The sequence below is a fragment of the Melozone crissalis genome, unplaced genomic scaffold (assembly GCF_028551555.1).
Source record: "Melozone crissalis strain CALT ecotype California unplaced genomic scaffold, PUWL_Pcris_2 ptg000016l_1, whole genome shotgun sequence".
NCBI classification, from domain to species: domain Eukaryota; kingdom Metazoa; phylum Chordata; class Aves; order Passeriformes; family Passerellidae; genus Melozone; species Melozone crissalis.
In genome coordinates this window covers 19,333,329-19,354,493 of record NW_026535794.1, presented here as the reverse complement: position 1 = coordinate 19,354,493, position 21,165 = coordinate 19,333,329, and the positions used below count along the sequence as shown (strand labels likewise).

The 21,165-nt window shown below is 47.6% G+C and overlaps 1 protein-coding gene across 1 annotated transcript; it reads right to left on the bottom strand.

Annotated features, from left to right (window-relative positions):
• Nucleotides 1-6,050: 6,050 nt before the first annotated feature.
• SKIDA1 (SKI/DACH domain containing 1) lies at nucleotides 6,051-8,519 on the bottom strand. The gene has a single exon (XM_054274167.1). The coding sequence runs from the start codon at nucleotides 8,517-8,519 to the stop codon at nucleotides 6,051-6,053; it is 2,469 nt and encodes an 822-aa protein (XP_054130142.1).
• Nucleotides 8,520-21,165: the final 12,646 nt, after the last annotated feature.

Sequence of the window (21,165 nt, the reverse complement as noted above, 5' to 3'; positions counted from 1 at the left end):
TGCATGCGGGAGGGGTTTGGGTGCCAGCGGCGGGGAGTCCCCGCGTCCCGGTCCTTCCGAGAGCATCGGCGTGCCTCTGCCCGCGCCCGGGAAGGGGGGCCACGGTGCGGAGTTTGGGGAAGTTCATTGCGATACCCCTATTGCCATCCCCTCCCCCGCCCCTCCGGAACGAGGGAGAAGGGACAGGAGGTGCTGGCTCCTGTTTATTTGTCTAAGGGGAACGGCGGCGTGGGAGGCCGAGGGCCGCCTCGGAGCCCCCCTCGCCATGCGGACGTGCCGTTCGGCGGGCAGGGACACCCGGCCTGCGGGCCGGGCCGGTGCGGGGCACGGGCACCCGGGGCAGAGCGGCCGCGAACAAAGGCCGGGAGCGGCTCCTGCACGTGTGCGCTGCCGCGGCGGGGCCGGCGGCCTCGGCCGTGCGCAGGCAGGGTCCGGCCGCGCCGCTGCTCCCCGGGCTGTCGGGCACGGAGAAGGGCTCGCTCCGGACCGGGGTCCCGGCGCGTCCCTCGCCGAGGGACGAGGCTGCAGCAGGGTCTGCCTGCGGGACGTCCATGTCGGGCCCCACCGCCCAAAGGTCACCGCGGCTGGTCCGGCTTCTCGCTACGGGCCACATTAGCGGAGCGGCCATTTACTGCCCCGGGATTGCAGCGCGGCCCGGGTTAGCCCATAAAGCCATTCACACTCAACAATGGGGATTTTCTCAACAATTAACAAGAAACAACATAATAAATCCATTTACAAAGCCCTCGCTATTTACTATAAATTAGCCACTCTTTAAGAGACCGGTGCGTAATTTCACACGCTTTACAGCCCCGGCTACATTTTAGACGCAAGAGCAAACAGCCCTGTTGGACCTTCTGCGCTGACCCCGCTCCCCGTCCCCTCCCGGGCCGACTCCGCGGGGGCGGACGGCGAACGGCCGAGCCCGGAGCCCCGGGCCTCCCCCGGCCGCTTCCTGGCCCGGAGCCCGGCATCTGCCCCGAGGGCCCCGCGGAACCACCACGGGCTTGCCCCCTGGCTCGCCCCCAGCGCGGAGCGGGCAGGGCGGGAGGCGGCGGGGCCGCGCCACGGGAGAGCCCGGGAAGATGGACGCCCCGGCGGATGAGCCGGAGGGGGAGCGGGGTGGGAGCCACGGCTCCGCTTTGAAGAGCGGGGACCCCCGGGGACGGCCGCGCCGCCCCCGCCGCCCGCGGGAGCCGCTCCGGGAGCGGGGAAGCCGGGCCAGGGACCCAGGCCGGGAGCGAGGGAGGGAGCCGGCCCGTGGAGCTGGTCCAGGCAGCTGAGGAGGCTCCGCCGCGCTGGGCAAGATGGCGGCCCGAGGAGCGCTATGCCCCGGGCCCGCCGCGCTTGGGCAGCCCCGCCGCTCGGGGGCCCCGGCTACGCTCCCGCATTTTTTTGACCTCCCTCCTCTCTTTTTTTTTTTTTTTTTTTTTTTTTTTTTTTTTTTTTTTTTTTTTTCTTTTTGTGATTTCCAGGCGGCGGGAGCGCGGTGCGGGAGTGGGGCCGGCGGCGCTCCCGCCGTACTCCCCCCTGTTTACAAACACAGCTGTTGCCGTGTATTTGCAATGCTAGGGGTAAAGCCACCAGCAGCGAGGAGCAAACGAGAGATGGTGCGGGAGAGGGGTCCTCGGCATCTGGAAAGGACAGGGCGCCTTGTTTTTGAAACTGTCAATTCCCTCAACCCCTATTGTGAGCGCCTCATGCAAAACATCTCGGGCCTTTTAAAGCGGGGGCTTGTGAGGCCGCCTAGGAGAGAAAGGGAGAGGGGGAGAGAGAGGGGCCTAGGGCACGGGAAATAATTATATCAGCGCAGTGAAAAAATGCAACGTGTAAGGCCTAAACCCGGCTCGCTGTCCCTCGCCGAAAGGTTTTTGGCCAGGCCGGAGCTGTTAGGCCGCGGCTTGGAGGGCCAGGTACCGAGGGAATGGGAAATGTCTGCCAGCGTGACTTGGGGAAGGTAGATCCCAAAGCCTCCCTCCTGATTTTGCTAGCCAGGGCTTTTCATTTTCAGGCGCTCGCCCTCCTTTTGTGCTTCCAAGCTGACCAACTAGATCCCAGGATGAACCATTACATATTCTTCCCAGCAATCCTCTTAACCATAAAAACCACAATTAACAAGGTTATCAGTGTTTCATGTTCTCTAACATACTGCATATGTAGAATATTTTCCTCCAGATTACCGCCGTGTGTCAAAAATGCCACTTTTTTTACCCTTTTCTGTCTCAACCACTCGCACGTGTGAACAGTGACAAACACAAACATGGTAACATTGCTCTCATTTCTGCAGAAACTTTAATTTATTGGCAACTAAATCTGTTAGAGTAAAAGGGATCAGTGACCATGTAAAAAATCACCATATGAATTGATTAAACAGCAAACTTCATACAACAGCTACCACTATTTTGCATTATTGCTAGTAGTGGCTTTTTAAATAAACAACCAGTAAAGAGATTATCCCACTGTAGTCAAGTAAGTGTAGCTTGTAGAACAATCACTTCTTAAAGTAAATTGCTGTAAACGGCAAGTTACATCTTTTAAGGCAATATACCTCATTGCTGAAGGCATTACACGTGTTCCCTTTTTAATGTTCTAGAGAATTAAACAGAGTCCAAAACTTTCTTTTGTCTTCCATCTGGCAGTAGAAATATTCACAATAAATTTCCCAGTGAACTCTATTTGTGGCAAATACCTGCAGAGTATAGTCCTTACAGTACATGCTTCCTCAATTGCTTTTTCCTCTAGAAAATTCTGATGATTTTTGTGTACACCAGGAACTGGAAAATGGTGGCAATTACTAACACATTGTAAGTTTTATCTCATGTAAACATCACAACAAAATGGTAGCCTGTCTCCCTTGGAAAACCTTGGGGTTTCCTCATTATTAGGACTTACCTTTATGAGAGAAATTTGGTTATTTTTATGTAATTCAATGATAAGGCTTTACATGTTTAAGGTTGAAATGATAATGAACTCTGATCGCAATAATAATTACAATGTCGTCAGAAACAGTTACCAAACTACCAGAATTGAACAGAATACCATCCCCCTACCCCCTTTTTTTTTTCTTTTCTCCTGGTGAGTTATTGTACCTGGCTAATTTCTCCAACGGTAGTAAAACCACGAATGTCCCTGCTAGTGACTTGTACTAAACTGAGGTGTGCACGTGTGAAAATTATGTGGCTGTTTAACTCCTTGCCGTTTGCTGCTGCCTGGATGGAGGGGAGCCCAGTGGAGCAGCCTGCCGGGGATGCCCGGGGGTGCCTGGAGCTCCCGGGCCGCTGGCAAGGCTGGGCGCCATATTTCACGTCCTCAACTCTGCAGAGCCTATTTGGTATAAATTTATGCTTATACCTCCCCCTCCAACCCCCAGCCCCCCACCCCGGATTATTTCAGAACCTGAAAAGGCACCTCTGTAATTTACAATTCCTGGCCAAATCAGCATATCTCTAATTGGAAGTAAACAGGGTCAGGGGACAGAGTTACTTTGAAAGTGATATGTTGTTTAACTGACAAGGTGAAATTTTAGGTTTCAAGTTTGCATATTGCACTTTTGCGTCTTTTGGCTCTTTTTTTTCCTTTTTTTTTTTCTTTCTTTTTTTTTTTATTTTTTTGGTCAAGGGAAGACCTTTGTCAGGCAGACGCGGTTTCTAGCAGAGTGGGGGGGCTTTCCTGAGCAGTACATTTTGTACGTACTTACAGTTCTCTGGAAATAAGGCTGTAATCTGTGCAGCTCTAAACACACGAATGTAAACATTCATCTCAGAACAACTCCAGTAAGCAGATTTTTCATGACCATCGTAATTTCAGCAGAGCGGTTAAGTATGCAATGCACCTTTTGCAATTGGCAGCTTAAAGTGATGTGTGTGCATGTGTGTGTGAGTGTGCATGCAGGGGGGAAGGGTAACTCCACTGAAAGGCAATTGTTTACTCTTTCTAAATATATTTGGCTGCAGGTATTCTTAGACTAGGCCTTTTACAATGAGGGGAAAACTTCGGTGTGGATATAGTAAACAGAGCTGAAATCAGCTAGTGACTGCTTGGAATATTTGGAGACACGAGGGGTTGGGACAGGGCATCACAAAAGGCAGGAATTAAAAAACTGAAACCCAGGCAGTGGATTGCCAGCAGAAATGTTGACTTTGAGTCACACAGTAAACATTACATTGTTGCTTTGTTTTCCTTTTTTGATTTGCGATAAATTATTCTCCCGGGATTGATCGATGAGTGGAATCCTTAAAATTTAATTTGTGAATGATCTAGTATAAATAAAATGCTAATCCAAAGAAAGAAACCAGCAATTATTCATCCTAAACTCTGCTGATTCAGCAACTCAATTATTATTGCCTTTCTCAAGCTGCAAACTTTTCAGGCTGTTTTCAGAGTTGCTGTATCCGTCCTTCCCCCTCAAGAGATACCTTCCCCCGTCCTCAGTCCTAAGCTCTGCCTCCACCTCGGCCTCCAGCCTTTCTTTTTTTTTTTTTTCCTCCTTCCCTTTCTTTTGCAGAGGTTGGGGGGGGAGGGAGGGAGTGAAACAGTTAACCTCTTGAAGCGTATTTCCTCCAAATAAAAACAGTGAACTTACAAATGGAGAGGAAACCACGGATAACTCTGCAATAATTCAAAGTGTTTGGAATCAGGATTTTTTTTAAACAGTGTTTTTAATTGAAAATAAAGCTAAAGCATGCTTTTCAACAGTGCAAATTTCCATAATTTTGATTTACTGCTTCCATCATCACAATATATTATACCAGCATGTCTTACCGAGGGCTAGACTCTAGAAGTCTGCCTGTTTGACTATTTTGATATTAAGTGCAAATATAGATAATTGCCTCTGATTGTCACGTGCAGTAAAAATGTTTCTGCTACATAGAGAGGATAGCATGGCAAAAAACCCCCACGACAGCAAATTTCAAGAGATGAGGATAGAACCGGGAAGTGTAACATGGTTGAATCGCCTGAGTTTTGTTGCCAAAAAGCTATGAACAACATGGTCTTCTAATTTTGTGTAATCTTTCCACTTACGGCCTCTCATTTCACTTTCTGTGTTGTATTTACTGCTTTGCTATTTCCTCCAGCCAGCATGAGGGGCTGGACCATAAATTGTACTGCTGGCCGGGCAAATATTTCAGTTGCTTTGCAAGTTTGTAAGGGGCATGTTCAGACCACAACTTAAGTATGACATTAGTGGATAACAGTAACCTTATTTAAGACCTCTGGGTGAAACAAAAAGGTTTCCCAATTGCAAAGAGTGGCTGTACAAGTAAAAAGACACCCTTTTACCAAAAATAGAATTCCACATTTATTTACTGGTTTCAAATGAGGCAGCTTTTCCCAGCGCTGGGGTCGCAGGCGGACCCCAGTCTTTTCCAAACCGGAGAAGAAGGAGTAAGTGCAACTGCCCTTCAAAAAAGACACCCCTGCACCCGAAAACAAAGCTCCCGAAAAGTATACTGCTGCCACATTGAATTATAGTGAACCCTTACTGTGCAACCATGTAACTTAACAAAGTTTAACTGAATTAACAGTTAGACTTCCATTTTCAAAATCTAGTGCATAAATTTAATGGCTCATTCTAATATTTATTATTCAACCTTTTGACATTTATTTGCAGCAGTTGAATTGAGGTACTGGTGCATTATTAGCATTTAAACAGTAAAGTGTTCCAGCTCTACCATAATAACTGAGTTTAACTTGAGTCTTTAGCCTGAAGTACTCTGTGGAATGTAACATAATAAAAAAAAAACCCAAAACAAAAACAAAAAACAAAAACAATTCAACAGAACAAACAAACAAACAAAAAGGCCCAAACCAACAACAACCAAAAAAAAAAAAAAAAACCCACCAAGATCCCAAAATAAGGAAAAAACCCCCCACTGTTGTAATGGTAAATAAAATAGTAATCCAGATTCTGTCTTCACAATGTGATAAAACAGGATTCCAATAGTGGATAGCATTAATGGGTTTGTACAAACCACGCTGCAGAATTTAAAAAAAAAAAAAAGGTAAGAAAGTTAAAGGTGGTTCAAGAAAATATTTTCCAAACTACTTTATTAATTAAATTTCCTGAATTTGTGGCTAGGTGGAAGAGGTATTGCAGAACCGCCCAGCTGCCATTTCCATACAGGATGGGCCTTGTGAGGTGGTTGGGAATCCTTAGTGGTGTTTAAGGAATAAGCTGGCAACAAATCCCCATCATTGCCAATAATTAGTGATGGTGGACAGGGAAAATTTGCCATGAAATTAAATGGCCTTTTCACTGCTGATGCTACATTGCTGGCTACCCTTTTGCGTCTATTGTTAACTGTAAAATCATCCAGTGTTCCTTCATGTGTCTCAATTTTACCTGTAGGACGTGGGCTTCGAGCTGATTTCAAATTTGGTTTGACTGGAGGAGTCTGCAGTACAGGTCGCTTTCCCAAAACCAGTGTCCTGTAATTTTTTCTCACCCTTGCTCCAAATTTATACTCCCCATCCTCAGGTTTTGGAGTACCTAAAGTGCATGAGAGGACCTGACTCTCAGTCAGTGGGTTTAAGGAAGTGGTTTCTTTCTCAGTGCATGCAGAATCTTCCTTGGCTGTTAATAAAGCGTCCTGGTTATTACTCTCAGTCACACCGTAAAACTCATCCTTAGTATCATTGCACTCACACTTTAGCTTATGTGTTGTAAGATCAGGCTCATACTCGTCGTTCGCACTGCTGTCCTCTATTTTGATTTTAATGCTGTGCAGGAATGGCAATGCCTTATTGCCTGTATCAGTGCACTGGAGCTCAGCTGCTGCTGCTGCCCCTGGAGAAGCAGCATCCTCCGCAGGATCAGTTTGTAAAGAGGGCAAATCCGTGGCAAATTCTATACAATGAGGGATTTTGGAATCTTTCTCTGAATTTGCTGCCGCTGATGAAGAATCATTATTTAAGAACCTAGCAGCTATTGTATTGTTATCTGCACGGTGTGTAGTAGTTGCTTGAAGGCATTTCCTTGCCTCTCTGAGTATTCTTTGTTGTGGAAATGCATTGTTTGTCTTTGGGCTAGGTGAAGAGGCCCCCTTTGCAACACAGTTAATTGTTAGGTCAGTACTCTTGGCATTATTGGAAAATTCAGAGTGTGGGAATGTGAGTTCGGATACCCTATCATCTCTTATCTCCGCGAAGCAGCTCCCCAGGCCGCCGGAGCAGCGCAGCGCCGGGGCGGCGGGAGCCCAGCCGGGGCAGCCCCACTCCTCCGGCAGCTCCGGCTTGACTCCGCCGGGAGCGCCGCGGAGGGCGGGCAGCCCGCCGGGCTCCGCCGGGGCCGGGGGCCGGGAGGCGGCGGCGGCCGCCAGATGGTACAAGAAGTTGGCGTGGACCACGCCGGGCGGGCTGCAAAAGCTGGTGCGCCTGAAGCGGATGCTCTGCACCGAAACCTGGCTGGAGACCGAGCTGGAGTCGGAGTCCGAGGTGCTGTCCTCCTCCTCCTCCTCCTCTTCCTCCTCCTCTTCCTCCTCCTCCTCCTCCTCTGAGCTGCCCTCGCTAGAGTCCGAGGCGCCGCTGCCCTCCTCGTCCTCCTCCTCCTCCTCGTCCTCCTCCTCCGAGCTGCCCTCGCTGGAGCTGGAGAGGCTGGAGCCGCAGTCCGAGTCGTGGGCGGCGCGGCCCGAGCAGCAGCTGGACTCCGAGTCGCTGCTGCCGCTCTCGGGGAAGGCGGGCGGCCCGAAGCCGCGGGGCAGCGGCAGCGGCAGCCGCGGGGCGCCACGGGGCCGGCAGGGCCGGGGCAGGGCCAGGGGCCGGCGGGCGCCGCCGGGGGGGCCCAGCGTGACGGCGGCGGCGGCCGCCCCGTGGCGGCGGCGGCGGCAGCGGGCGGGCAGGGGCGGGGGACCGGCGGCCGGGAGCCGGGGCCGCGCCGCGGCGGCGAGCGGGCGACGGGAGCGCAGGGGCACGCAGCCGCCCACCGCCGGCGCCGTTTCATAGTTTACGGGGGATTTGCAAGGCGCCCGAGCGATTTCTGGGTAGCTGTGGCCAGTGTATTTACTAAAAATGTGAGGTAGATGAGCGGCCGGTAGCAAGGCTGTGTCCCCCGGGCGCAGAGCTTTCCTCCGGACGGGCAGCAGCGGCCGAGGAGAGTCGCTCAGACCCAGCCAAAGTTTGTTCTCCTTCCAGAAGCCCGAGAAGGGGTCGGGGGGAGCGAGCTCCGGCCGGAGATCGGTGGCAGACAGCGCCCGGCTTAGTTTCCTTCGTTTCGTTTTAAGAACCCGTTCGGTTTTGCAGGATGTGTATAGGGCTTCCACGTCCTCTCTGGAGATCAGGGTGCATTTGGCGGCGTGGAAAGCGATGGAGTTGATGGCTTTGAGTTTCCTCAACTCCTCCAAGTCGCAGTGATGTTTTTTTACTTTTAAATGATCCATTCGCTTGTGCACGGTAGTTCGCGGGATGTTTTTGAGCAGGTCTGTAAAAACCTGGGAGAGTGCAAACATTTGCTTTCCTTTAATGATGAGGTAGCCGAGCCTCACGCCATCCACCTCTTCAAAACCCGACTTCAGGTCTCCCATTTCGTGAATTAAATTATTCCCAGCATTTGCAGAGAGAGAGAGAGATGAAAAAAAAAAAAAAAAGAAAAAAAAAAGAAAAAGCCACACACACACAATCCTCAGCCAGATGCTGTATTTGTCTCAAGGCATCCTGCTAATAAAATATAACAAAGGCTGTTATTCCTGGTGAATGAAATGCCCAACTTTAGACAAAATTTAAAAAAATAAATTAAAAAATACTGTGAGACTACAATCAATATATAATCTTAAAAATCAGGTTTGCCAAAGTGTTTCTCTAAGTTGTTGCTGAAGATCAGTACCTGTTCCCTTTCATTCCCTGCTTTTCCATTGGAAACTATGATAATGGAATGTGAAGGGAGGAAGAGAAAAGAAATGCAGCTGCTATTCCCGCCGCTGCTTTAGCTACAAATAAAATGACAGAGTGAAGTGAGCTCGTCCGGAGACACCTTCATCAATTAATTCCCCTAAAGCCAACGCTGATTGGACACTCCTGACAGGTGATGCAATAAAAATTGATATTCCACCCCTTCCCCCAAAAAATCTCCCACTAATTAGCATACCCTTATACTGCCACCTCCCCTCCCAAAGTAAATAATACAGTTAGTATATAAATCTTTCTATTAAACAATCCGAGCTCAAACACACTCAGCCCTCTCAGACTTCCTCGTCGCTAGCTTCGGAGGAAGGATTTGTATGCTTTTCCCCCCTATCGTTCCGTATATTTTCAGCCTGTTTTGGACAAACGTTGCTCTTTTGTGCATGCCGTGAATTTAAAGGACATAAGTCTGATCGTAGCGATGGAAAATCCTTCGGTAACGTAGCCGCTTTAAACTAGCGTTTTATTCTGCATTGTGTGGAAAATGAAGCTTAGCGAAAACGTGCAGAACAGCTTGGTATTTCCCCTTCTGAGGCTCCAAAGTTAAATGTTCGGTTGTTAACGAGAGGGAGTACTTACATTTTCGAGTTTCTCTTGATTTTCCTCTTCTGCTTAATTAGCTTTTTATAGCCGGGTACTAAGGTTATTTTTGCTGTCTGAATATCACGGGTTCCCGCACCGTGATACTATAACACTTTTAACTGAAATTTTGCCAGTAATATTGCAGGAGGGGGGAGGAGGACGTGAGCTCACGTCAGACCCATAACAAAGCATAGATAAGCCAGAAATGTATACACTTTTCACGATTAACCGTGCTGGATCACGAGCTGGAAAGTCCTATAGTCCCAGAGCCCACGTCAGGATTCCTGCGTGCTGATTGCTTCCAGCAGAGAAAGGAGAATGTAAAATATCCAAGGTGTTTCCAGGAGCCTTTACGTAATAACAAAAAAAGTGCTGGAACACACAATGTACGATGTTACATCGGGCTAGGATGCTTCTGGCTCGCAGTTTGCATATTCCGCTCGGAGTAGCCCTGCCGAAGATTTTTGATGCTCCATTTATAGCAGCCCCTTAAAATCAATTTGAAGAAGCAGCATGAAGGTTTAACCTCTTCTTAGGAACGTTAAATTATTCGAGTGTCAAGAACGAGGATCTCGCAAATGTTGCGATAGCTGCATGCCTCTCCCTTGTCACGTTAAAGTGATGCTTGCGGTTTGCACGTTAGGCGCTGCGAAAAAAAAAAAAAATCACCAATCTCTGCCGTGCATCCAGTGTTCCGCTGGATACAAACACCAGCACTTTTATGTATCACTGCACATCCAGAATTAGACACATCCGCGAGATTAATGAGACATCTCATACTGCTGTGACTTGGCAAAAAAATCGACGGAGGAAAAAAAAATCTTCAATCGCAAACGTCAATATCCACTCCGCGTGTTGGCAATATGGTGCGTGGAGTTCGTGTTACCCCGTCAGGTACAGCTAAAAGAAAGCGCATAATCACTCTGTGAAAACGCCGTTTTGCATGACAAGGCGAAATGCAGGCAAGCCCCCAATTTCCCAGGAATTCGAGAGAGAAGTGGGAATTTGGAGAAGTGCATCCGGGAATGGAGGAAGTCTATTCAAGGGAGCCTCCAACTCGGAGGGCTGAGATTTGAAAAGTCAGCCCTGGACTACTGTTGCTCTCAGCGCAGATGTAATCGCCGCTGTTCAACTTAATCCATGTGTGTGCGAACCGCGATGCCTAGTTCTTCCCTCTGAAACCTAGGGATAGTATTCCCATCCGAGAAAGCAGAGCTACAGCAAATTACATTTTGTCCCTCGAATTAGAAAAGGATCATTGAGTGGATCTCGTGATATTTCAGCCTTTAAACGTAACCGAGAAGCAGCAGTGAACAATGCCTCGGCACAGCTCAGACCATCCGCGGAGTTCTCCTTCCCTCTCCTCGCATCTGGATCTCCCAGCCTTGCCTTTCTCCTGCTCGCTCGTGTGAGAGGCAAAAAAAGCAAAGTTTCGAAAGAAAACAGCTGCTGGCGCTAAAGAGAAATCATCGTGGTCTTTCTAGAGCTAGAGACAATAAGGTCGTTTAAAAATTCCTCCTGATGTACTTATATGCTGCGAACACCCCCACCCCCTCCCTACTGCTCTCCTCCCCCTGCTTTAAGGTTAAGGCTATGGAGTCAACAGTAAAGGAACAGTAAACTCCGAGAAAGCTGCTCAGAAGACGTTACCCAAAAGCTCGATGGGCTGAAAAGTCCTTTATTTGTCAGGTAGTTCAGCTGGGTCGGATTCCCGGGTAAATCCACGCGTGCACTCGCACGGAGGGAGCACGGGCATCCAGACCCGCACCCACGCGCTGCCGGTGATAGCCTGGCAGTGGGATTCGGCAACTGCTTAAAAAAATGTCCCTTTTGAAATTTATTTTTATTTTTATTTTTATTTTTAAATTCCGGTGCTACCAAACGTTTAAAACTAGTGACGGCTTTTAGGCAAACCTCGGGTTCCCGAAAGGTGCGGCCATGAGCACCGGGGTCGAGGCAGCGCCAGATGTCGGCAGGGAGAAACCCACGAGAAGTCTTGGGAAATGTCAGGCGCCCAACCTACACATCCCCACCGTATACTTACACACACTTTCGGTTGCATATCTTTCTCCGCATCTCACACAAGAGAGCTTTGTTTCTTTACTTCTCCATCATTTGGTTTGGCTCTTTTTGTGTGTGTATGCGTGTGTGTGTGTGTGTGTGCGTGCTTTCCCTTGGCCATCGGCACACGTTGTGTATCCGGGGTCGTCTTGAAGCAGGCTGGGGGAGATCCTGACAAACAGCCGTCAGAGGCCCCTTGCACACGCACACGCACATTAAAGGCAGGGGACTTGAAAATGGATTTGCACGCACACAGGGGATTGCGATCAATAGCCACCAACATTTATGGCTTAGATTGTTAATGTGAAGGCTGGTCAAAAGAATAAAAATGAAAAATTAAAGGTGTCTGGTGTCAATTACATGAAAAGTTATGCCATAATTTACTTATTGGGATGTATGCCTGCCTGTTTGTGTGTCCATGTGCGTGTGTGTGCAGACCCAGATGTATATGCAGCTATGTCTCAAAAGCAAGGGAATTTCTTTGTTAATTTTGTGGACTGTGTCACCCTCACTGGTGATCAAAGATAAACACGATTAAAGGAATGGATGTTTGTCTCACATTTCTTAAGATAAGGATGCCAGAGATGCCCGGTTTTGCCAAATACATACACATGCAACTACAGAGAGTTGTGTGTATGGGCGCATACACACACAGAGGCGATCAATCAAACGTGCTCCTTTTCACATTGAGTAGCGTGCAATTTGCAATCTACACTCTATAGCCAGTAGTATTTCAGTCTTAAAACTGTCTGGCTGAAGGATAAACCTCATTAGAAAAGAAAGAGCAAAATAATATTCATAATACTTTGCTGTAGTCCTATTCCCATTTGTTGAAAATCATATACTTTTATTTTTGTAAACTTGTGTTAAAATATATATGCTCAAAGGGAACTGCTTAGCCATGTCATTCCAGAAAGAAAACGTGTGTAACATTTAAAATACTCCTTTTACGTGATGTTTTGATTTATTTTCATAGTATGATTATGTTTAAATACCAGTGCAATTTAGCCTGACCTCTTCCTTCTGCAAGGCAGTAATGCACACACCATTTACAGTCTTTTAAACGTTTCATTGGGAAATGCAACAGCAATGTCCACCACCGGTTGTACTAATGGGGAGAATTCTGAAAATCTTCAGGAAAACCTAAGGGTCATGTGCATTTTCACAATAGGATTGCCACATTATTAGAGTATTATTATTATTTATTATTATTTGCTAATGCTGGACTATGTCTTCAGGTATTGACAAGTATTAAATAAACCTTTTGCTTTCATGATGCTGTGCGGAAATACATATTTCACATGAGAACTTGATTTCTAACACTACACCCTGCTTCTAGTTACTGTTGGGCGTATTTTGCTCGAGGAGGACACAGATAGAAAGCAGCTAGAGGCTATCACAAAGAGTCCAGTAATGTAAATATAATAGGGTCAAGGAATAGTATAATAGGATCCTTCTGCTATTTTAAAGTCAGTGAAATGTGACTGCAGTAACTAAAATTTGCCCTCAATTCTAGTCAGACAACGTATCAGAATGTATAACTAAATCTCCTAAATGTGCAGCACAAAGAAATACCAGCCATCAGTCTGGGAAAAAAAAAATCATAATCTGGCTAACACTCTTATACCTAGAAGTTTCAGGGTTGTTTTTTCTTTTTTCCATTTTTTCTTCTTTTTCTCTCTTTTTTTTTTTTTTTTTTTTTTTAACAGAGATGCAATGTAGAATTCTACTAAGTGCTTTTTAAGTTTGTGGGGGTTTTGTTTTATTTTTTTCATGGGAGCTAGAGTGTTTCTTGCACACTAGAATTTTGTGCAATTTATAATCACTATGGGCTAAGACTATTTCTTGAATTTAATACCCATGGTAGTTTTAAAATACTTTTTAGCCGGAGTTTCTGGACACATACTACATGCCATGTTGTTTACTGACCCATAATCAAAATGCAGTGACCTTCTACCCTTTTTTTGCCCCTTGACCCATGCTGAATTCAATGCAGCCTTTATAAATTTGCAAATCCTTGGACGTAAAGGGGATTTGGTGAGGCTTTGTTCTGAAAGGATCCTAAAAGTTTGCATTTTTAATTAGACAAAGGTAAAGCAACAAACATTGGGAAACAAGATCCTCTCTTGCACATAGGTGATCACTCATAATTTCTACGGCGGGAAACCACATCTTAAAAATCGTACCCTGCAAACTGAAAAGCAGTTGCAATCGAAGGAGATCAGGAGGTTATGAATTGCACCAAATTAGCAATGTGGTACAAATCACTTTCATGACGTAAGGGATAGCCAGGCCACAATCTTCCGGCGCTCCTCATCTCCAAGGACCGTGTGGATCCTGGTGACCCGGGGAGAGGGGCGAGCCAGCGATTTGATCTGGAGCTACAGGCGCATTCCCTTATCTCCTTTGCTATCAGTCAGTTTAAAGGACACCGTAATTATGATGGTGATAAAACAATGCCCGCTTATGTGTGCTGAATAAATAAAGAATGTTTACAGCCCCAGAATGTTTCAATTCCAATTAAACGCTATCAAAGAAAAGCCCCTTTTGCTCCCTCCCCCCTCCCTCCCTCTCCCCCACGACTCCCTATTTACCTTGTTGGTTGTAATATGGCCCTATGAAATAAACCGGCCTTCCAGTTTGCCATTAAGGCCACATCTTAATGGGAGGAGGGGGAGGAAGAGGAGGAGAGGGGGTGTGAGACAACAACATGCGCTCCCGGTCCCACAATTACTTTGGGTCGCCTGCATCCTCACTCTTTCTTAAAATTTATTTTGCTATTATTTGTTTATTTTTTCAATTGGCAAAGGCGTGATGATGCAGGGGGAAAAGGCACTTAAAGATCCTGCTCCAACCACCGGCCGAGGGAGTTGGGCTAAATTAATGCAGCGCCCTTGGGCACTGGAGGAGGGGGCTGTCCCCCTCAGCCCCGGCTGCCACCCCACCGGGGCCTCGGGGAGCGGGGTCTCCCCACCGCTCCTCTTCCCTCTGCAGCAGGGAGCCTTGGAAACGGGAGTCTGGAAATGCTTCCCACTCACTAAGACACAAGGATCATTTCAAATATTCATTGTATCAGCAAATCTGGTCGTAATCAGATTAAAGCAAGGTTTGGGGAGGAACCGCCCGTGTTTCTGGGTGCAAAATGCCGACTGGACTACAAAGAGAGCAGAAAATGGGTTCCTCTCCCCCCGCCTTGGTTGCATGGGGAGAAAAAAGAAAAACAGTAATTTTTGCAAAAAAGGGACACTTTAAAAAATTGCAATTTTCCCCATTCCACCCCGGGTAGCATATTCCTCTCAGAGGTTGTTTTCCTTTTAACTTTAGGCTTAGCATTTCTATATGATGCTCTTATTTACTTGTTTTAAACTACAGAGACTATTCCCGCTGTGGAATACACTGAGGTAGATTTTCCTCATGCCAATTTGCTTTTAGCCTATTTCAGCCGAGGCAACAGCTTTTCTACATTCAAGCTTTAAAATGTATATTTCATTGAGTTGTCTGGGGCGAGGTGTTTATATCCATTTTGTGGAAGTGAGTGAGGAACTGAGTGCATTTTCAGGTCTGCTCGATAGATGCAGGCCCTTTTCCTTTTGAAAGTTTAGACTTCCAATACCCTCAATTCTACTGGCAGAATTAGGATGGACTTGGAGGGTCCTAAACGTGACCATTCACTAAGGCGGGGGGCTTGCAACAACGTGCTCGGCAACTTAATCTTACACTAAAAAGAGCAGAGTGTAAAAGAATGGAATACAAACTCTCCCGACATTTGTAGTCGCTTCCAAAGTGGACCGTGCATTTTAAAGCTGATGGGAACGTGTGCGTTTTGGAGCAAAAAGGAGAGAAGGTAAGCGTTTATTCCCTTGTATCCGCCAGTTCGGGTAGAAACAATGAAAGAACAAAGGGAACCACTTCTCCGTGTGAACATTTCCCATTTTCCTCCTCCGTTTGAGCCTCACTGCGAGGGGCTGGCGAGGGGACTCGCTCCAGCTTTACCTTTGGCGGCGGGTCGGGGGTGCGGGGCACGGGGAGAAAGTTGCGGGGCGTTCAAGTCACCCCCCGTCGGTGGCCGGAGCCCGCCGCGAGCAGGAGCCGCAGGTTTCATGGCTCTGCACTCACCGGACCGTCCCCGCGAGCCGCGGCCGGCGGGAGAGGGATCGGGGCCGGGACTTTTGTGCGCGGGGTCTGCCCGGCCCCGCGCTGCCGGCGACGACGGAGCTCCCCGGTGACTGCCGAGGCGGCGGGAGAGGAAGCGGAGGTTAGGAGCCGGGGTAGGAGAGGGTGTGGAGGGAGAAAACCCCCCTGGAATTATCTGCAAATCCCGTAAAGCGCGTGGAAGAGCGGTGGGGGAGGGGCGGGGGGCGAACAAACACCGCGCGCGCGGGGCCTCGCGCGGACCGTTACAAGGGGCGGCGGCAGCGGCGGCCCGGGACACACGGACGCGCACGGACGCAGGGACACACGCGGGCCGACACGCTCGGTGTTTACAGCCGCGGAGAGCGGCGCGACGCCGACTCGCCGAGCGGGACCGGCCCGGCCCGCCCGCCATTGGCGCGGGGGCTCTCGGCCGCTGACCTTTCACCCCCCCACCCCCGCCCGCCGCTTCCTTTGCTGCCCCGACCACCTTCCTACCCACAATCCCCCGCGCCGGCCGCGCTCGTGCCGCGCTCGAGCCTCCCGCCGCTGCTCCCCCTCCCCCCCGCTCCGTTCCCCCCGGCATTCCGGGAAAACCCGGGAGCGGCGGCGCCTCCCTCGGGAAGCGCCGGGGCGGGATCGGGGTGTCCCTGTGGCGGCGGCGGTAACGGCCGGGTGGGGGCGGGGCAGAGGCGGCCGCGTTTGAACGGGAGCGCCGGCGGAGCCCCGCGCACCGTAGCGCGGTGCCAGAGCAGGGACCGGCCGGGAATCCCGGCAGCTGCGGGGCGGGATCGCTGGCCACGGGATGTGCGGGAGCTCACTTGGCCGAGAGCTGTACGGGGCAGAAAGGGGGGTCTGAGGTCCCTTCCTGCCTGCGTGCTGGGGGAGCCGGGGCGCTGGGAAGAGGATTTGCCTGTTGAATTTCATCGCTGGTAGACGTTAATCTCGTGTTTTAAAGTACCTTGTCAGTGGCTTTAAGGAAATCAAACGTGACATTAATCAAATCACACAAATGTAAACATTTATAAGTTAAATCCTAATATTATGCAATTATTTAAATCGAGCCGTGGTTTTTCCTCAGTGTCATGTTGTAGCTCCCACTCTCTTCCTCACAAGCTTTGAGTTTTCTGCTGGATCCCGGTGTCTCGGTGTCTGCTCCATTGAGTTCTGAGCGTGGGGACGGGAATGCACTGGACTGCAGGTGGCAAAGGACTGTAGCTTAAATATCGCCTGGTCACCTAACCAGGCCCATCTGGGTTAAAAAGAAGGACGCATTTGTGAATTTGAGGACAAAATCCTCAAATAATACCTTGCATTGGTATAGTTGAGGGTTTTTTTCTTTTGCCATGTGGCTATGTGAAGCAGGTGATCCCGTGCACAAGCTCGACAAGGATGCCTGGGTGGCTGAGATGGGGCAGAGGTTCTTTTGCCGCCTCAGTGGGATTTTTAGGCGAGGTGACATGTGAAAGACCCACTACATTGCGATGAGGGAACAAGGGACAGTGGGCATGCGGGCTTCGACGGCAGGCACAGCACGAAGGCGAGTTTGGGGAAAGGCGAAGATGGCAGGCAGGATACGCTGGGAAGCGGCCGGCGCCGCGGGCAGTTGGCCTCTCCCCGTCTTCGCCCTTCGTTCCGGCCCTTCCCGTTCGCCTCTCCCGGCGGGGAAGAGGGGATTTGGGGGTCAGGGAGGAGAACAATGCTGAGCCGCCCTTTGTGCGCAGCACCGTCCCCTGAAGGGAGGGAGCGCGCAGTGCAGCAGGGCCGCGGCGCCTCTGTAGTGCTGCCGCTCTCCTGCGGGCAGTGCTCGCGGCATGCGGGGCAGGAGCCCGGGGCAGCGGGATCAGGGCTCCCATAGGCCGCCCGCCCGACCCCGGGATAGGCTCAGGAGCGGGGCTGGCGCCGCGCCAGCCGGGCAGCCCCGCTCGCCGTGCGGGGGCGGGAGAGCTCGGGGGCGAGCGAGTGGCTGCGAGAGTAAACTCGTGGGTGCCCTCGGCGGCGCGGCGCGGGCACGGGGGATTCCAAGGGTGAGCGGGGGTCTCCCGTCAGCGGGGCGGGCTCCGGGCAGGCCGCCCTAGGGACCGGAGCGGCGGGCGAGCCCGCAGGAAGCGGCGGCGGGGCCGGAGGAAGCACGGCCGGGGCTCCCCCTGCTCCCGGCGCTCCCCATTGTTCCCCGGCCACCTCTTTTCGCGCCGCTTTCCGCCGGCGGGGAGGAGGGAGAGCCCCGGGCCCCGCACGCTGTGTGTGCTCGCCGGCAGCGGCGTGGGGGGACCCGCCGCGAAATCGGGTTCATGAGTAGAGAGGAGCCTTTAGAAGTGCCATCCGCTGAGGGAGCGCCGTGAGGCTGTAGCTCACGTGTTCCTTGAAAGGTAAAAACCCCCCAACTGCCGCAGCGGAATTGTACATAAAGTAACATCTGTTTCTGGGCGGATTTTAGAGCAGGACTTGTTAAAGAAATTGGGAAAAACTGCTCCGACCCACTGGATTTGGATTAATAAATGTAGCCAAAGAGAAATTTGGAAGGAACTGTTCTTAAGTCTGTCTATAAAAACGAAGATTAATCTTATCCTGTTTTTCATATAAGCACCATGATGGATTCCCCCTTCCCCCCCCAAGTGATTGTTTTATGTTGGTTTCAGATTTAAAAATATTTGGTTTATAGGAAAAGTGTTTGTTGCATTTTCCCCCCTGAAAATAATTAGAAATTATTTTTTTTTCAGTACACCATTTCAGACTGAACTTTCTAATGTATTTCGGTAGGGGAAGAATTAACTAACTTGATGTTCAAGAAAATTTCCAACAAGTGCCCTTAATCATCTAAGAAAAAAAAAAACCAAAACCGTATTTGCCCATTATTTCTGGAAGATAAAATTAAAACGTGTAGGGACTCATATTTGTGATGACTAAAGAGTTTCTAGAGAACTGGTTATTTTAAGAAAATCCTTCCTAGGAGAATTGTGATTGTTTTTAGCAAGTTATCGCCGAGTGCTTGTGAATTTAATTTAAAATATTAGAAGTGGTGCCTAGACTTTTTAAAAAAAATTAAATATATATGCCAAACAATTAACATTTGTCATAGATGGTGATCAGTAAAAAAAAGAAATTAAAGGTTGATGTTTATGTATATCACCTAGTTGAAAATAATTTTGAAGTGACTTTTCTTCCCCCATACACACTTGGGAAGTTGCATGCTTGCAGTCATTGTTTAAGATAATACCGTTTGGGACTCTTCTTTCACTCTTAGAAAACTTGCAGGCTTTTGTTGGACTCCTCCAAATAAAAAACTCAGTTCAGTTTAGATGGTTAAAAACATGCATATTATTCAAAAGCTGAAGATGCAATAATATATAGAAAACACTACCTTGGTAATATTTAAAGGCATTAGCTGAAGATCGAGGAGAGAAAGATTTTTGTTTTGTTTTACTTGTCCTGCTTGAGTATTCCGGAGATGCATTTGCTCTTGATTGCTGCTTGGGAATTTTCAGAGGGCTACTGCAAATTTAGAAGGCATCATTCAAAAGGACATTTAATACTCTTGTATTTGCTAAAACAATATATCTCTATTTGAAAACTATCTCGTTGAAATGGAAGATTTAAAAAAAAATGGGAAGAGATCTTTTGTTGCCATTCTTCATTACGCCTTATTTTGTATTTGTGTGGAATGTGTTGTTGGCATATTTGATATATGAATTTTTTTTTGTACAGAGGAGCATTGTTGTTACTTTTAATTGGGAAGTACCATGTTCTAGAAATTACCCACATTCCCGACTCTGAAGTACCGTAGTAGGATTGACCAAAAATGATCCGAGGCTTGTGCGCTTAATTCAGCAGGAATGTTAAGCTTCCCATATACACCCTATGTGGTCAAGTTAGACTTTCGCTCTTAAACAGCTTTTAATGGTCAAAGTTGTACCTGGAGGAAATGTATCCATGTATATCTATATGGAATTGAAATGAGATGGTAACAAGCAGTGGGAATGCAGCTCACTGATCGAAAGACCTTTTCTTTTTTTTTATTGCATTTGGCAACCTCTTTCTTTCAGAGACACAATACAATTAATTAACATATTCTGGGGCGTGTTTTTGAGATTGGGAAGTGGTGGCCCCTTGTTGAGAAGAAAACACTTTAAATAAAAAAGTAACATTGTCTTGTCCAAATGGTAGTGGGAAAAGCAGAGTAGTATTGCTTATCCAGCCCACGGATGCGGTTGATTTACTCCAATTTGCTTTAGCATATAACAAACCAGCTTTTCCTTTCCCACGCTTATATTAGATATATGTGTTTTGTTTATACAAACCCATCTGAAATAGCTCTGCATTTAAGAGATTTGATGGGAAATTCAGCATGTTGTTTCTCATATGTAATATATAGTATAGATACTGTTCCTGAATTGAAATGAAATAAATGTGACCTGTGACACAACACAGTATCAGAATGCCGATCGTAACACAACAAACATGAAAAGAAGGCTATTAATTTATATGGAATGTTAATGTAGCAAATCCTACATAGAAATATGCCAATAGAAATAATCCAAGGCTTGGTCTTGGAGTGATGCTATGTAAATGTATTTAATATAAATCCAATGAATTAATACATACCTCATAAAAATCCAAACTTTGAAATGAAGGATTCTTCTTTGAAAAAAAGCCCTGTGTTACAATTTAAATTGCATATAATCTACATTCCAGAGTTTACTAACCCAGCTTCTCAAGGCTTAATATGGTATTAATATTCAATATGGTTTGCTAGAAGTTTATTTCAGGTTCTTTTGTATCATACTGTAATTATCATTACTTTGACTTAACTCATATAAAAATGTGGTTAGCATTTAAATGCTTTTTTAATGCAGAGAATTATAAATTAACTGTCACATTTAACTTCTTTAACTTCTATCACTTAGGGAATGTTAAATCTTTAAAAGGAAATAATCACTGCACTTAAAAACATCCTGTGTTAGGTTTTCTTTATTTAGAATTTTGGTTTGAGATTGTTCATTCAAAGAAAATCCCTTGTTTCATGTTTACTGTAAACCTCAGTCTGAAATTAACATTTAAATGCCAACACTAGTAACAGAAGCAGTACTTGAAAACCACCAATTTTATCCATTGCTGCTAGCTAAGTGGAATTCACCAAACTCTCGAAAGGTGATAATACAATTAAAAGCAAGAAAATGAATGCAATAGCTGGTGGGATTATTTCCCCCTTTTTTGTAGTAAAAATAATTACAAAATTTGTGAATATGTTTGCACAAAAGAAAATGGCACAACATAAGAAGAGGCATGGTGTCCAGGAGATGCACTGACATGACCTCCAATGCTGCTACCTGTACTTCCATGGCATGTAAATATACAGAGCATTGCAAATTCCTCATCACCAAGTGACTGCCTGTTAAATCTTGAGATGTCTAATTATTGAGTACATTGCATTTGGGTAGGTGTTAAATACAGATTTTAGCAGTATATTAAAGAAGAGGAAAAGGAAAACTTTACTCT

Bases quoted from the DNA above. Each gene is read 5' to 3' on its own strand.
- SKIDA1 (XM_054274167.1), bottom strand. From the start codon at position 8,519: ATGGGAGACCTGAAGTCGGGTTTTGAAGAGGTGGATGGCGTGAGGCTC.